At 40.4% G+C, this 17371-nt stretch overlaps 1 protein-coding gene across 46 annotated transcripts in view; it reads left to right on the top strand.

The window, feature by feature from the left end:
• SORBS1 (sorbin and SH3 domain containing 1) overlaps positions 1 to 17371 on the top strand; it is a 582779-nt gene that overhangs the window by 509602 nt on the left and 55806 nt on the right. For 35 of the 46 annotated variants that reach the window (XM_077454315.1, XM_077454316.1, XM_077454323.1 and 32 more), the window contains 3 exons: positions 10441 to 10610; positions 13506 to 14942; positions 16045 to 16130. In XM_077454315.1, coding sequence (XP_077310441.1) covers positions 10441 to 10610; positions 13506 to 14942; positions 16045 to 16130 — 1693 coding nt within the window. The remainder of the gene's footprint in view (positions 1 to 10440; positions 10611 to 13505; positions 14943 to 16044; positions 16131 to 17371) is intronic. The other 11 variants (XM_077454347.1, XM_077454346.1, XM_077454345.1 and 8 more) reach the window with 1 other exon arrangement.

The following is a 17371-nucleotide window of genomic DNA, read 5'->3' as shown; positions in this document are numbered from 1 at the left end:
CTTGTTTTCCATATACCACCTCCACATTCTATCCATATCTCCTCTTCATATCCTACCCCGTTTTCCATATATAACCTCCACATCCTTTCTTTTTATCCATATACCTCCTTCATATCCTACCCAGTTTTCAATATACCACCTCCATATCTCACCTTTTTTCCCATATCCCCGCTTCATAGCCTATCCAGGTTTCCATATACCATATCCATATCCTACCATTTTATCCATATACCACCTCTACATCCTACCTTGTTATCCAAATAGCTCCTCTATATCCTACCCTGTTTTTCATATACATCCTCCTCATCCTACCTCGTTGTCCACATCCTACCCTGTTTTCCCTAATATCACCTACACATCCTACCTTGTTATTAATATAACTCCTCCAGATCCTACCCTATTTTCCAAGTACCGCCTCCACATACTGCCCTCTGCCTTATTATACACATTAGCTCTATATCTTTCACTGGTATACCTGTACTATGTTTGCCACATTCTTGTCTGTAACGGTTCCACCACCATCGCATTCCTTATACATCAGCTTTGCAGCTTATTGCAGCTGCACCATCTCTGCCTCCTGCCCTGCTATACCTGTAGGCTCAGTATCCTGTTGTGCATGTACCAACACTTCTTTGCCTTTTATGCTACCTCTTTTGGTTAAATGCATACAGGCTGCTTCTACTGCCCAATGAAATAATAATACCCCGCATGAGCCTAATAACAGAAAATGACATCCTGCTTAAGTGAACTGGTACATATTACTATTTTATTATTAATATAGTCTTATAATTTAGAAAACCATAAAACACACTTCTTTGTGTACAGTTATGTGAGGACCAGGACAGAAGTGTGTCCTGGTCATATAATTCTGGTACTTCTCATTTGGCAAACTTACTGATATTATGGGTTATACAAATACACTGAATTTCAAAAGAGCCAACTTCCCTAAACTATGAACCTTGCTAGAAGATATAAATTGGGATTAACATTAATAAATCACCAGACCAGATGGCTTGCACCCGAGGGTACTTAGGGAACGCAGTCAAGTAATTGCCAGATCACTGTTTCTCATTTTTACTGACAGTCTACTGACTGGAATGGTAGCAGCAGATTGGAGAAAAGCCAATGTAGTACCAGTATTTAAAAAGAGCCCAAAATACATCCCTGGGAATTACAGACCAGTTAGCCTAACATTAATAGTATGCAAGCTCTTGGAGGGGATAAGGGACTATATTATATACAATATTTTAGTAATGAAAATGGTATCATTAGCAGTAATCAGCATGGATTCATTAGGAATCATTCTTGCCAAACCAATTTATTAACCTTCTACGAGGAGGTGAGTTGCCATCTAGATAAAGGAAGGCCCCTAGACGTGGTATATCTGGATTTTGCAAAAGCATTTCACACAGTTCCTCATAAACATTTACTGTACAAAATGAGGTCCGTTGGCATGGACCATAGGGTGAGTACATGGATTGAAATCTGACTACAAGGGCAAGTTGAAAGGGTGATGATAAATGGGGAATACGCTGAATGGTCAGGGTGGGTAGTGGGGGGACCAATCCTATTTAATTTGTTCATAAACGACCTGGAGGATGGGGTACACAGTTCAATCTCTGTATTTGCGGACGATACTAAGCTAAGCAGGGCAATAACTTCTCTGCAGCATGTGGAAACCTTGCAAGATGATCTGAACAAATTAATGGAATGGGCATCTACATGGCAAATGAGGTCTAATGTAGAAAAATGTAAAATAATGCATTTGGGTGGCAAAGATATGAATGCAATCTATACACTAGGTGGGGGAGAACCCCTGGGGGAATCTAGGATGGAAAAAGGACCTGGGGGTCCTAGTAGATGATAGACTCAGCAATGGCATGCAATGCCAAGCTGCTGCTAACAAAGAAAACAGAATATTGGCATGCATTAAAAAAGGGATTAACTCCAGTTATAAAGTGATAATTCTCCCACTTTACAAGACTCTGATCTGGCCGCACCTGGAATATGCTGTCCAGTTCTGGGCACCAGTCCTCAGGAAGGATGTACTGGAAATGGAGCGAGTACAAAGAAGGGCAACAAAGCTAATAGAGTCTGGAGGACATTAGTTTTGAAGAAAGTTTGCGAGCACTGAACTTATTCTCTTTGGAGAAGAGACGCTTGAGAGGGGATATGATTTCAATTTACAAATACCATACTGGTGACCCCACAATAGGGATAAAACTTTTTCGTGGAAGGGAGTTTAACAAGACACGTGGCCACCCATTAAAATTAGAAGAAAAGATTTAACCTTAAACTATGTAGAGGGTTTTTTTCTGTAAGAGCTGCAAGGATGTGGAATTCTTTTCCACAGGCGGTGGTCTCAGTGGGGGGCATCGATAGTTTCAAAAAACTATTAGATAAGCACCTGAAAGACCGCAACATACAAGTGTATACAATTTAATACTGACATATAATCACACACATAGGTTGGACCTGATGGACTTGTGTCTTTTTTCAACCTCGCCTACTATGTAACTATGTAACTATGGCTGGCACAATTGAGGAGTTGATTGCAGTTATACCTTTTATAACACTTAGCTATACTTCTGAAGACATAATTTCTTCACTTAGCAGATAAAATGTAAACACATATAGTACTAGTACAGATTTACATGTGTTATTAGTAGTACGGCTGTAAAGATCTTCTTTTACAGTTTATTAAATTTAGCTTTAAGGGAGATCATGTGGTCGCATTGCAGGCTGACCCCTGTGCAGAAATTATGTTGGGGAATTCCCGTAATACAGATAAATGCTATGCCCTTTACATATTGGCATGTCCTGTTGTGTTTACCAAACCGGGTAGTGTCTGTTGGGCGAAGTTCCTGACAGCTATTAATATCTGTGGTGTTCATACATGATGCACAATTACAGTTCACACAAATTTGGCTTGTGTGGTGTGTTACTGATTTATAAGTTGTCTCCACACTCTGGAATGTGTGTAGGTTTCGCAATAGAAGTCATTTGAACAAAATTAACATGGTCTGTAAACTGTGACTAGGAGCTTTTGAGATTAGGCTCTGTTTAAAAAAAAAAAAAAAAGGCTAAAGAAAGTACTGCTGTAGGTTAAAAGCCTATTAAATTGTCCAGGTAAGCAAGCATGGTGCTAAATATGTATGACCTATTTTAGAAGTGAGGTAGATTTAAAGGAATTGTTTCTCATCTTAAGTAGGCCAGTAACTGCCTTTAATAAAAAGATCTGTTCACGGTGTAATCCTTGTGTTATGAATTGTTAAATAAAGACAGCTTGCACCTTGGATTTACTGTGCCATGTGATCTAAATAGAATCATTTTGCAGATTATAATTTAGACAGTTTTTGGCATCACATCACACCTATATTTTAATTGTTCCATTTGGAAAAGGTAAAACGTAAGTATATATGTGTCTCTGTGCATATATTTTACAGGCAGCATGTGTGCCCATAGGAGCATGACTACTCCTTTTTACAACATATTGTGTCTTTTCTTTTTTTTTTTTTTTTTTTTTTTTACAAATCAGTGTTTATTGTATACATAAAATAGAATACACAATAGTGATACAGTAATAAAAGGTACAAAGTGTAATACAATGCTCTGGTACAGACTATAAGAAATAGCATTGGGGGAGCACATTATACATTAGTACGGTGTAAAAATAAGAAGAGAGCATAAACAAACAAAAAAACAAAAGATGACTAGCATGGGCGACTAGCCCTGAAATTAACCAAGTGGTTATGTATTCAGCACGGTTACCCCGTTTATATATCGGGCTGCAGTTTCCTTGACATTACAATGCAGTCTAGCAGGCTTCTCTGTTAGGGTAGCTGTAAGCCACTGTGCATCTCAGGGTATTTCCGCTGTATCGGTATGGGTCGAGGGTATAAGCCTTGAGGAATTTTGGCGGTGATAATAGGTGTGTGCGGAATCACTAGTTCAGATGCTCTACTGGGGGCTGTTTTGTATCAGTGGTTGGTTCCGTGATAGTATCTTTGGTTAGTTGTCTAATGTCTCTAGATGGGTTAATTTCCTTAAAGATTGCGGTCACCGGACCACTAGCAATCCACAGGTAAGGGCAACTCTGGTATGCACATTCGGTATACAGAGTGGTCAGTTGCATTGTTAGGGAAAACCCTTTAGGTCAGTTGGGTGTAAGGGGGGGAGGAGTCAAGTTCTCCCCGTGGGAGAGGAAAACGATAACGGACATAATGGACTGGGGCGATGGGAAGCCTAGGGATAGGGTAGTGAGGGGTATTTCAGTTTCTAGAAATAGGTAGTAGTCATGTTTGTTGTGTATTGAGTGTGTAAAGGAATAGGAAAGAGGAGATGGGGTAGAAAAGGATGACAAGGGGATAAGGTGAACTTTTTCTCCTCCTCCTCTGACTTGGCCTTGTGATTCTTCGTACATCCCTAAGACAGTAGTTGGGCATATTTGTCAGTTGTTTGAAAGTGATGCCAGCAAGACCAGATTTTCCAGAATTTTGTGGGCGTGTCTTTGGCTTGGTATACTAATTCTTCCATTTCTGCCACTTTAATTATGCGTCTAAACCAGTCCGCAATGGTTGGGGGCTCGGAGGACTTCCAGAGAGAGAGTAAGTTGGGTAATGTAGCGCGTGGTTCTGTCAGGAACAAGAGAATGTCGTCTGCGAAGGAGGATAGCTTGTAGGTTGTCTTGGAGATCGACACTCCTTTGATATCTGGGTTGGACCTAAGGTGTTGCAGTAGTAGTTCTAGAGTTAGAACAAATATTAACAGGGAAAGCAGACATCCTTGGCGAGTTCCGTTTTGATATTGAGAAGGCATTGGACAGGTGGGCATGAACTCGAACCTTTGTGGTTGGGAAGGAGTATAGCGCCAAGATAAACTGTAGCATGCGGTCCCGTATTCCAATCATTTTGAGGACCTCCGACATGTAGTCCCATGCCACCCTGTCGAATACCTTCTCCACATCCAGGGATAGAAAAAAACATGTTGAGTAAAAGTTAACCATTTGTGAATATTAATGGCCTTTATGGTGTTGTCCCTCACTTCTCTGCCCGATATAAAACCCACTTGGTCTAGTGAAATGAGTTTGGGTAGTAAGGGTAGGAGATGATTAGCTAGGATTTTGGCATATATTTTGAGGTCTATGTTCAGTAGGGAGATTGGACAGGAGTTGGTAACCAGGGATGGGTCCTTGTTTGCTTTTGGGATCACAGTAATATGTGCTGTTAGGAGGTCTCAAGGTGGGGGGTTGTCAGAAGAGAGGGAGTTGAATGCACTCAAGAAATGTGGTTCAAGTGTTTCTATAAATGTTCTGTAGTATCCCGTCATCAACCCTTCTGGCCCAGGACTTTTTCTGGGTTTCAGCAGTACTATGTCTATTTCTGAGGGTGAGAGATGCTGCTCCTGGGCCAGAAGTGTGTAGATTGTAAAGGTGGGTATGGTATTGGACAAAGTGATCTGCTATTTGATTGTTGGATACTATTTTACGGCCCGTTGGATCCGTGAGAGCGTGAATTGTCGTGGACGCTTTTTTGATCGAAGGGCTCTTGCCAGAAACTTTCCGGACTTGTTTCCGTACTCATAAAATATTTTTTGGGACAATATATAGTTAAGTTTTTTTTTTTCTAGTATCTCTAAAAGTTCTGTCCTGGCTTGAATCAAGTTTTATCCTCCTGTTCCAGCTCATGAATACGAGGGGTCAATTTTGTAATGTGTGCTTGTCTTTCTCTTCTGCGTTTAGCGGAGAGTGCAATGAGTTCTCCACGTATGGTACTTTTATGTGCCTCCCATCTCACCATTGGCAATATGTCCGGGAGCTATTCTCCCGGAAGTATAATGAAAGGCGTTGGTTTACTTCAAGCACTATAACATTGTCTGTGAGGAGGGAGGGATCAGGGCGCCAAATCAAGCATCTAGGTGGGATGTCTGCAAATTCTATGGATATAGGATGTTGGTGCGACAAATACATGGGGTCTATTGAGGCTGTGGTTAGCATCGGTAGGTCTCTTTGCGACAGTAATAGGTAGTCAAGTCTGGAATATCGGTTGTGTGAAGCCGAGTAGAATGTGTAATCTTTTTCATTAGGGTAGAGCGTACGCCATGCGTCATGTAGTGTCAACTCCTGGAGTTGTGTTTTAATTGCCCGTAACGCTTTGTAAGGCATGGTAGAGGTACCCGCTAATGTATCATGCAGAGGATTGAGAGGGACATTGATGTCTCCACCAAGAATAAGACGGCCTTCTTGGAATGATGAGAGTTTTTGTAGTGTAGACCTGAAAAAGGGGGCTTGTTTAGTGTTTGGCGCATTTATGTTCGCGAGGGTGAATCGTTTTCCAACAGTAAGCCTTTCACAAAGATATAATGTGCTTCTTCGTCTTTGCAAGTATCCTTGATTTGAAACGGATAGTGTTTTGCAAATAGGATAGAGACCCCTTTAGCTTTTGCGGTGTGGTTAGTTGCATGTAGGGAAGTTGGGGAGCGGGTGTTGGAGAGTTTCAGCGTGAAACCTGTTTTAAAATGTGTCTCCTGAAGGAAGATGATGTCCGCTTTGTTTCTATGCATGGAAAGAATTAATTGGGAAATTTTTATTTTTGGGAGATTAAGGCCAGGTACGTTTAAGGAAATTATTTTGGTTTTGGATTTGTCTTGTTTGGGTGGATTTCGTGTGAGTGGGAGTAGTTTGGGTCCCTAACTAACTAAAAATAGAGAGGGACACATGCTGAAGTCAGGTAGTAATGCATCAGAGGAGGAGGATTGGGTCTAGGAGAGAGAGGATAGGTGTACAGTGGAGAGAGGATGGTCAATACCGGTTTGGAAAAGGACGGGAGAGAAGGGGGGATAAAAAGAATGTGTTTAGAGAATTTAGTGGGGGGGGTTAACCGTGAGAGAGAATGATAGGCGAGTCTGTGAGAATAGGTGACAGTGTCCAGTGAGTAGCGAGGGCCTGCTTGCTTGTCCGAGTGGACTATATACCTTTTTTCAGGTATAACCGGAGTTCAGTGGTATAAGGTATGATTATAAATATAAATCAAAAGGGGTATTGCTGGAAACCACTGTGTGGGGAAGGAGCCAGGGGCAGCGGAAAGTGGTAGAATCCGTGGATGGGGTGCTGCCTGCTAGACAGAGGAGGAGATAATGCATATGTGGGTTGAGGAGGTTAAGGAGGTGGAGTACAAGAGAGGGTGAGGTAGGATGGAGGCCGAGCTACATGGTGGCCAGTTGTTGGATTGTGAGGGTGTGGTATTCTGGAAGGGGATGGTTACCCTGGGGCGAGATAGGGTAAGGGGACTGGAGTAGGGAACTAGTCCTTACTCCTTGCCAGTATACATTTGGGGGCTGGGAGTAGTGTCAGAGCCAGCTAGGAGTACCCTGTCTTCAGAACATTTAAAATGCAAAGTATACATTAAATTCAATAACATGTTTAGCTAAGAGATACAACTCAGTTGCATCCTAAGTGGTTGGTATTGGGGCCACTTATAAGACTTCTGCCTTAAAGCTGCCATACAAGGCTCAAAATTTCTATCTGTGGGTGCCCCTGTTGGCTGGTGCTGGCTGTAAGAATACAATAGTTGACTGAGGAGATTTGTCTATCTACACTGTTTAGTGTAGATGGAGGAATCTGTTGGCTTTCCTTTGCTCAGGCTGAATGAAAAGATCAATGCTGTAAGCAAATTTTAAGCAAACTAATAATTTCAGAGGCCTTGAATGTAAACCTCTGTAAACATATTGCATTCTCTCAATGAAAGCAAATTTTTCCCTGGTTGACAAAGGTGGAGATTGTGAGGTCACTGCCCCAAATATCTAACTTGTACAATCAGAAAATTCTTTGCACTCATTGAAAGCATGCAAAGTGTTCCCAGAATGGTGCCCTGGTGAGCACATGACCTCTGTGTTCACAATGTAGCAGGGTAGCTGCTCAGCAAAGGACCCAGAAGGTAGTAAACATCACTGGAGCAGCGATGCCTACTACAGTGATGTCCACCTCGCAGGGGGAAGCCACAAGTATGGCACGTACATATTTATATATGTAACTATGTACAAATAGCCATACCTAAACTTCAGCATTAAAACATACTGTATGTATTTATATAGATAGTGATGGTGTGGATGTGTAGGTAGGTAGATAGGTAGGTAGGTAGATAGGTAGGTAGATACATACATACAAATAGAAGGGAGGATCTCAAGTGTAAGCTTCTCTTGGGAAACTAATAAGTCACGCTTAAATTTACAACCTTTGAATGGAGAGAACACAACTCAGGAGGGAGTATGGCTTAGCCTGTATATACAGTGGTGTGAAAAAGTGTTTGCCCCCTTCCTCATTTCCTGTTCCTTTGCATGTTTGTCACACTTAAGTGTTTCGGAACATCAAACCAATTTAAACAATAGTCAAGGACAACACAAGTAAACACAAAATGCAATTTGTAAATGAAGGTGTTTATTATTAAAGGTGAAAAAAAATCCAAACCATCATGGCCCTGTGTGAAAAAGTGATTGCCCCCCTTGTTAAAACATACTATAACTGTGGTTGTCCACACCTGAGTTCAATTTCTATAGCCACACCCAGTCCTGATTATTGCCACACCTGTTCACAATCAAGGCATCACTTAAATAGGAGCTGCTTGACACAGTAAGGTCCACCAGAAGATCCTTAAAAGCTACACATCATGCCGAGACCCAAAGAAATTCAGGAACAATTGAGAAAGAAAGTAATTGAGATCTATCAGTCTGGAAAGGGTTATAAAGCCATTTCCAAAGCTTTGGGAATCCAGCGAACCACAGTGAGAGCCATTATCCACAAATGGCGAAGACATGGAACAGTGGTGAACCTTCCCAGGAGTGGCCGGCCGCCCAAAATTACCCCAAGAGCGCAGAGACGACTCATCCAAGAGGTCACAAAAGACCCCACAACAACGTCCAAGGAACTGCAGGCCTCACTTGCCTCAGTTAAGGTCAGCGTTCATGCCTCCACCATCAGGAAAAGACTGGGCAAAAATGGCCTGCATGGCAGAGTTCCAAGGAGAAAACCACTGCTGAGCAAAAAGAACATCAAAGCTCGTCTCAATTTCTCCACAACACATCTTGATGATCCCCAAGACTTTTGGGACAACATTCTGTGGACCGATGAGACAAAAGTGGAACTCTTTGGAAGGTGTGTGTCCAAGTATATCTGGTGTAGAAGGAACACTGCATTTCATAAAAAGAACATTATACCAACAGTAAAATATGGTGGTGGTAGTGTGATGGTCTGGGGCTGTTTTGCTGCTTCAGGACCTGGAAGACTTGCCGTGATAAAAGGAACTATGAATTCTGCTGTCTACCAAGAGATCCTGAAGGAGAATGTCCGACCATCTGTTCGTGTACTCAAGCTGAAGCGAACTTGGGTTCTGCAGCAGGACAATGATCCTAAACACACCAGCAAGTCCACCACCGAATGGCTGAAGAAAAACAAAATGAAGACTTTGGAGTGGCCTAGCCAAAGTCCTGACCTGAATCCTATTGAGATGTTGTGGTATGACCTTAAAAAGGCCGTTCATGCTCGAAAACCCTCTAATGTAACTGAATTAGGACAATTCTGCAAAGATGAGTGGGCCAAAATTCCTCCAGGACGCTGTAAAAGCCTCATTGCACGTTATCGCAAACGCTTGGTTGCAGTTGTTGCTGCTAAGGGTGGCCCAACCAGTTATTAGGTTTAGGGGGCAATCACTTTTTCACACAGGGCCATGATGGTTTGGATTTTTTTTCACCTTTAATAATAAACACCTTCATTTACAAATTGCATTTTGTGTTTACTTGTGTTGTCCTTGACTATTGTTTAAATTGGTTTGATGTTCCGAAACACTTAAGTGTGACAAACATGCAAAGGAACAGGAAATGAGGAAGGGGGCAAACACTTTTTCACACCACTGTAGTGTGCAGCTAGAATTGAGTTTTTTGGGTATGGGGAAAATTATTGAAGATTAACAGTTATTTTCAGGCTCCATAAGGTGACTGCAATTTAGAACCAATGTTAGTTTGTACAATTTTATGATCTGACAGTTTCACTGTAAAAAGATGTTGACTATAAAGCAACATTGCAGAAGTTCACTACAATTTTCTAAATTGTGCTAAAACATATGAGTTCGCTATTGCCTGAAATATTTCATAACCCTTATCAGCTGTGCAAAGTTTCTTGAACATTACAGTATGGTATGCCATATTTGCTGTAGTACATTCTTTTCCAGAAAAAAACTGATCCATGTACTTTCTCTGCTGTCAGTTCATTTGCCCCACAGAAGTACAGCTCCTTTATTCCTGCTGCTTGCAAACATTTGCATTCTTTCAAGATTATGAAACCGATTAAACAAACACTAATGAACTGGAAAACAGGATTTGCCAAAAGTCTTCTCACCATAGAAGAGACTGAAAACCAGACATATTTACTTTCTTCTTGTTGTGTTCCAGCTCTTATGCACCTAGTTACCATTACAGCCGAGAGATAGAGACTTCCCCAGAGCCCCCACTGAACGAGAATGAGAGGCAGATCTACAAGAATGTGTTAGAAGGAGGAGACATCCCATTTCAGGGACTCAGCAGCTTGAACAGACGTCCATCCAGCTCTGCTTCCAATAAAGGTAATTCAGACATAGACCTCATTTGCAGCCATCATACATTTTCTGGTATCCTCCAGCTGTCAGCTCTGTTGTATAAGTTATCCAGCTGTTTACATTCTGTAATGCCATATAAATATATAAAGCTGTGAAATTCACTTTCTAATATGTGCATTGCAAAATATAATAACCCACTTTACACCATACTTCTTTACTGCAACTTAAATAAAGATAAATTGTTCTGTATTGGATAGACTGGGCATGGTTCAGCAATAACTTAGCTGCTTTCTTAGACCCCAGCGGTAAAATCCCTGGCTACCGCTACATCAGCTATGATAAGCTAAGCATACTCACAAACATAAAGGGCAACCGTCCATGGACAATCTGCTTGTAATTGGTTTATTCAAAAATTGTTGAGTAACATAATCCCAGGCCTTTTTTTAAACTATATTTTATTTAACAAATACTAAAATGTCTGTTTGTTTTTTTTGTTTTTTTGTTTTTTAAAGCTTTTAGATGACCTTTAGGGCATTTTCAAATCCCCTATTAACAGCAATGGAACCGTTCTAATTGGTGTAACTCAAGTTGCTCTGACTCAGAAATAGGTTCCTGCACTACTTTGGGGCGACTTCATCACGACTTGCATTGACTTCTGTTAAAGAAGTCGTATGCAAGCCGCTATGAAGTTGCGCTGGTATAAACCGAAACTTAGGGTGGCAGTAACAGACTTAACTTGCTTTATACCATGTTGGTTGTGATGAATTTGCTATAAGTCATTTAGTATGTTCAGTTTTGTCTATCCACTGGCACAAGTACACTTGAAGGCATTGCTAGTCATATGATCATTGGGAACATTTTTTCTGTAGGCCATTTCCCATATGTTAGTAATAATCCTGAAATGATTTGAAGCCTGGGCTTACACTGTGTGGTTATGCTGAAGCAGTATGTTTGATTACCTATATTCACAGCACAAATAGTACTGAAGAGTCTTAAATAAATTTCAGGTCTTAAATACAATTTTCAGCAGAGAGCTTTTGCTTTAAGCATGTAACTCCCACACTAAGAGCCAGTTAGGCTCCATTCACACTTGTCATGTGACATTGGAGCTCAACTTTGGTGATGTGACTTCTTGTCCCTCTGCAAAGTCGGGCCCGCTATTGCATGTAAAACATTCAGGGACGACTTTCATGCAACTTTTGAGGGTTAACATTAATGTCTATGGCCCTCAACTGAAGTAGTGCATGAATTACTTTGAAATCTATGTGACTTTAAGTTGCACATATATGAATGGTTATCATTGGAAAACATGGGATATGACTTGTTGTGTGACTTTGTCTAAAGTCGCATGACAATTCACACAAGTGTGAATAGGGTCTTAAAATTATCTTGGCTCTACTGCACAGAGCAGATACAATATACAGTATATAACATAACTATCTAGTATCACACAGATTGCATATTGAATTTGTCTTGTAAGTTATGTTATACATTACAAAAATAAGACAATGCAGGGAGGCTGTTCTTGTTTTATTGTACCCTCTAGGCAAAATAATAAAAAAAATGATGGTATCAGACTTGTAATTTCAAACCTCCTATTAGCATCCATTTAGCCTACCACAAAAAGGAACAATCATATATTTTACACCTATCTTTGGATTATGTTAAATATATGAAATGTATTACCATTTTATTCTTCTGATATGGGCTTAAGCATCATAACCGAAATTTGGTTATGCATCATTGTACAAGGGAAAATATGGTAGGAAGAAAAGCTCCCAGTAGTCACATGACCACCATAACTTCTCAGTGTAGGTCTCTGTGCATGCAGAAACTGAGAAACAAAAGATACTAAAGAATTCAGGAAAGAGTGGGCATTCCCCACCCTCTTGGTATAACCCAAGTGAGGTCTGATCCATAACTCTGAACCTCTTGGAGAAACAAGGTTGTGTTTCATAATTGGTAAATGTAGAATACTAAGAAAATCATTGGGACAGTGTTTCCTAACAAACTATGCAAAATAGAGTACGATGTTGTCCTATTTCTGTATTTTGTACTTGCTGTTGTCTCACCATTGGAATATATGAAGAGGTTCCTTTTGGGGATGACATCAGCAGCTGGGTTTAAGCAATCATTTTTAAAGTGGTTGGAAGATTTCCTACCAGGTTTTCAAACCGCTGTTAAAAGACCTAATGATAGAGGATGGATGACCACACTCCAATTTGCTGAAGATCCAAAGTTTTATTGTAAAAAATAGATTAAAAAAAACATGTTCACAGATTCATAAAGACAGGTACAGGCATTAACACGTTTCATGCTAGATGTTATGATTAAGCCCTTTCTATAATGAAACGCGATAATGCCTGTATGTGTCTTTATTGAGCTTTGAACATTTGTTTAAATCTATTTTTTATAATAAAACGTTGGATCTTTAGCAAATTGGAGTGCGGGCATCCATCCTCTTTCATTAGTATTTTGACTGCGAACTGGACAAACGCCTATATTTGGAGATAAGTTTGGGATAATGTGTACGGACCAGCCGGCAGCAGTCGTATTCTTTTGTTTACTGTTAAAAAGGCAAGACATGGCAAGTATTTGTGTGTAAGGGCTAAAAGTATTGTATTTAATATATGTAACTAAAAATGTATTCTGCAGTACTCCGATATACAGCGGATGTCATAAAACCATTTTTTACATTACTGTTTTTTGGCTGAGACCGATTGTCATCGACCTGTTTCAGTAATCAACTAGTAGTATTATGGTGGAAACTGGTAGAGGAATTGTTACTATGATCTTCAAAAAGAGGGGTGTAATTAAATTGACAGGCTTGACAGCATTATTGTGCCACTGTCTCCAATAATTGACTTGAAATTAACACAATGCCTTTATTTTATTCTGCATGCTTGCATATGGACTCCACAGGTGGGAATGCTCATGTATTTTCACATTCCTCATTTAACAAGCGAGCTTGCAGTGCTAGTAATTTGTTAGGCAGCCTATATAAGCAGAAGTCCTCTTTGTCTGCTGCGAAAGCTTGCATAGCTGAAATTCTGCCATCTAAATTCAAACCTATAGTAACCACACAGGACCCCTACCTGCACAGACAGACCACTTTGCTGTCTCAGCAGAAGGCACAGAGCTGTGAGAACTTGCTTGAACCTTCATCTTTTGACAACAAGCAAACTTGTATGAGTCAAGCTGAGGGAAGTATAGAAAATATGCTGGCAAAATCTTGTGGGGATTATAAAGTGAAGTCGGGCAGCACCATGAGCCTGCAGGAGTACAGTTTGAACTCTGCAAAATGTTCTTTTCCACCCATTGTCAAAGCAGGTGGCTCAGAATTCAACACCATGTACAGAGATATGCATCATATTAACCGATCCACCTTACAAAGCGCTTCTTCATGTTCCAACGTGAGAGACATAGCAAGCAATTTTGAAAAGGAAGGAAAGCTCAGGCCATGCCATAGATTTGGACTTGAGGGTTACGAACATGTACCCAAGCACAATGTATCTACCCGTGTAACAGCGTTTGAACAATTAATTCAGAGATCCAGATCTATGCCTTCTCTAGATATATCCAGTGGACAGACTGCCTCAGCAATACCACCACAGTCTATGGCAGGAATTCTCTCTGCCTGCTCTACTGAGTCACTTATTGATATGCCAGTGAAGATAAGTGAGGATGAGGCCCAGCAGCAAGTACACACAGCTTCCACCGCTAGTAGTAATGTGGAAGACATGAGTTCTGACCTCAGTGACAATGCTTTGGTAGATGCCCTTTCTGGTGGCACTGATGAGATGGACCAACTTTCCAATGCTTCAACTGACAGTTGTAACAATCCTGTCAAGCCTCCCCAGAAATATAAAATGAATACCTGCAAGAGCTCTTGTCCAGCTTCCTACACAAGATTTACAACTATTCGTAGGCACGAACAGAAAATGGCCAAGAACAATACATCCAATTCACAAGCTGAACGTCTGATTCTTCAGAGAAATATGTTTCTTATGAGTCCCCTCCCTTTCAAATTAAAAAAGCCATTACAAAGTAGCCCAAAGAAGTCTTCGGACACCTCTGACAAACACAACAGTGTGGTTCTGTCAGCTGCAGAGAGCCAGACTAATGAGAGTCTTAAGTCTTCAGACGGGGTTGAAGAGAGGCCCTGTCTCCCTGCACGGCAGTCTTCATATGACATTGTGGAAAGATTAAGCTACGTAAACCTTAACAGTCTAGAACATGACAATGCCAACCTAGAGCAATATTCTAACTCTAATGGCGATATTGTCTCATTTCCTTTATGTTACAATTTGGACTCTAACAACAACAGTGAGCCGAGTGAAGGGGGAGCAGTCACAGGAGGTGGAGTTTTCTGCATCTTGACGATATGTGACACTTCATCTGTGTGACAGACCATCTCTACCTGTCATCCACCTTCATTTCTTCTTGAATCCACATCTGTGCTTGCTGTCTGTGTTCCTTCTGTGCTAACATTTTACATGCCTTTGATCCAAAAAGTGTAAATCGTTTTCTCCAACCTTTCAAAATCTGCAATAAAAAAATATATGAACTACCAACCAACATACTGGTCCTGGACACAGTGTGCACTGTATTAAAGTGTACCTTTCACCTATATACAGTGTGAACAACTATTTGTGATAGGTACCCTTTAACAGAATTGTTCAGGCGTCACTTCTATTTTCAGGGTCTTATGATGCTGTCTCATTTAGGACTACAATGAAAGGTACACAACATTGGGGTTGATTTACTAAAACTGGAGAGTGCAAAATCTTATGCAGCTGTGCATGGCAGCCAATCAGCTTCTAGTGTCAGTTTGTTCAATTAAGCTTTGACAAAAAAAAAATGGAAGCTGATTGGTTTCTCTGCACTGCACTTTAGTAAATCTACCCCATTGTATTTTTCCCTTAAGAGCCTATGACTGATTTCCATTTTATGTTGTAGCCTTGGTAACCTAACTAAAAATAATGAATCCATTTAAAACCTTTTTTTTGGAATGTAAAATACTTCAGAAGAGGCCCTGATGATAAATCTGTTGCCAGGATTTTGTCTCCTCATAGTGCAATTCTCAGCCATGGAAATCAGGATGAAAATTCAAAGTGGCTAACATATCCAAATCTAGATAATCCAAAATCCACCTGAAACCACATGCATGCATGTGCCTGTATGTCTTGCATTGTCAGGTCACGTCTACGGTTACTTGTGTCCTGTTTGAGACTGCATCGTGATGTTTGCATCTAAATGCTGTTCGTTTATTCTTAACCCTTCTCATCCTGTTTTGATCGGTGTCAGCAGGATCACAAACTTGTGTTTTGGTTTGGTTGCCGTGAACCTTTTTATAGTTATAGAAAAAAAATTATTGACACTCTCCTTTGTGCTACCTCTGTCTGTCCTTTCTAATTTCTAAAAGTCCTCCACTAACTAGATTTTATTATTTGGAAATTAGATTCTGAATCTCCAAGACATTTTACACCTCTTGAATACATGGATCATCCAGAAGAATTAGTACGTCGCCGTTATGACAGCAAAGAGGTATTCTCCTATTTTCTGCACTCTTTGAAACTCTCCTCTAGATTATACCTATTGCAAGACAAACAAATGCATGGTGTTGTAGTGACATTCGAGTGTGGCATGAAAAATGATTTAATGAGTTTTGAAATTTGCAACACTAGTTGGTCCTATGAAAACGGAGTTTGTAGATGCTCTTTAGAAATAAAGATATCCCAGATAATTTGTGAAGTTTACAGGATAAATTATGTCTGCAAAGGAGACTTCCTCTGCTAAAAAATAGTCGATGGAAATTAATTAATGTAGATGGTTTGCTTTAAAAACGTATTCAGTTTGGTGATCACAATTAGGATTGTGTACAATTATGACAAAGAAAGAATAATTAAAGGTGTTACCAGTAGAAACCTACCAGGTAATATTTTGAAAGTAACAATTTGTCAGCTAAGGGGCAACACATACAATTCTCAATTTTATTTTTATTTATTCATTTAAAAAAATTAGCAGGTCTAGTGTTAATTTTACTACAATATGTTTGCTACAAGCTGCAGCCTTTTTGATGAAAAAGTGAGGCTTTGCAGGTTACAATTTAGTAATGGTGTCTATTACCGCTTTCCGACCACCACACGCCGATGCACATCGGCAGAATGGCACGGGTTTTCAAAAGGACGTACCTGTATGTCCCTTCGTAATCCCGGGCTAGTGGGCGCCGGGAACACGGGAGCATGCCCGTGGGTCCCGCGGACTCTATGTCCGCCGGTGGCCCCGCGATCGCGATGAGTAGAGGCAAAACAGGGAAATGCCTATGTAAACAAGGCATTTCCCTGTACTGCCTAGTGACATGACAGGGAGCTACTGATCCCTGTCATGTCCTAGGTAGCTCCTACAGTTATAACAGGCTGAGGGAACACATTTAACCCCGTGATCACCCCCTAGTGTTTAACCCCTTCCCTGCCAGTGACATTTACACAGTAATCAGTGGCTATTTTTAGCTCTGATCGCTGTACAAATGTCAATGTTCCCAAAATAATGTCAAAAGTGTCCAATCTGTCCACTGCAGTCCCGATTAAAAACGCAGATCACCGCCATTACTAATAAAAAAATAATAATAATAAAAATGCCATAAATCTATTCCCTATATTGTAGGCGCTATAACTTTTGCGCAAACCAATCAATATAAACTTATTATGATTTTACCAAAAATATGTAAAGGAATACATATCGGACTAAACTCAGAAAGAAATTAGTTTTTTTAGATATTTATTGTA

The sequence above is a fragment of the Lithobates pipiens genome, unplaced genomic scaffold (assembly GCF_037356315.1).
Source record: "Lithobates pipiens isolate NorthernLeopardFrog02 unplaced genomic scaffold, aLitPip1_a1.2 Scaffold_25, whole genome shotgun sequence".
Taxonomy (NCBI): Eukaryota; Metazoa; Chordata; class Amphibia; order Anura; family Ranidae; genus Lithobates; species Lithobates pipiens.
Note: the sequence above shows the minus strand (reverse complement) of the source record. Positions and strands in the feature narration are given on the sequence as shown.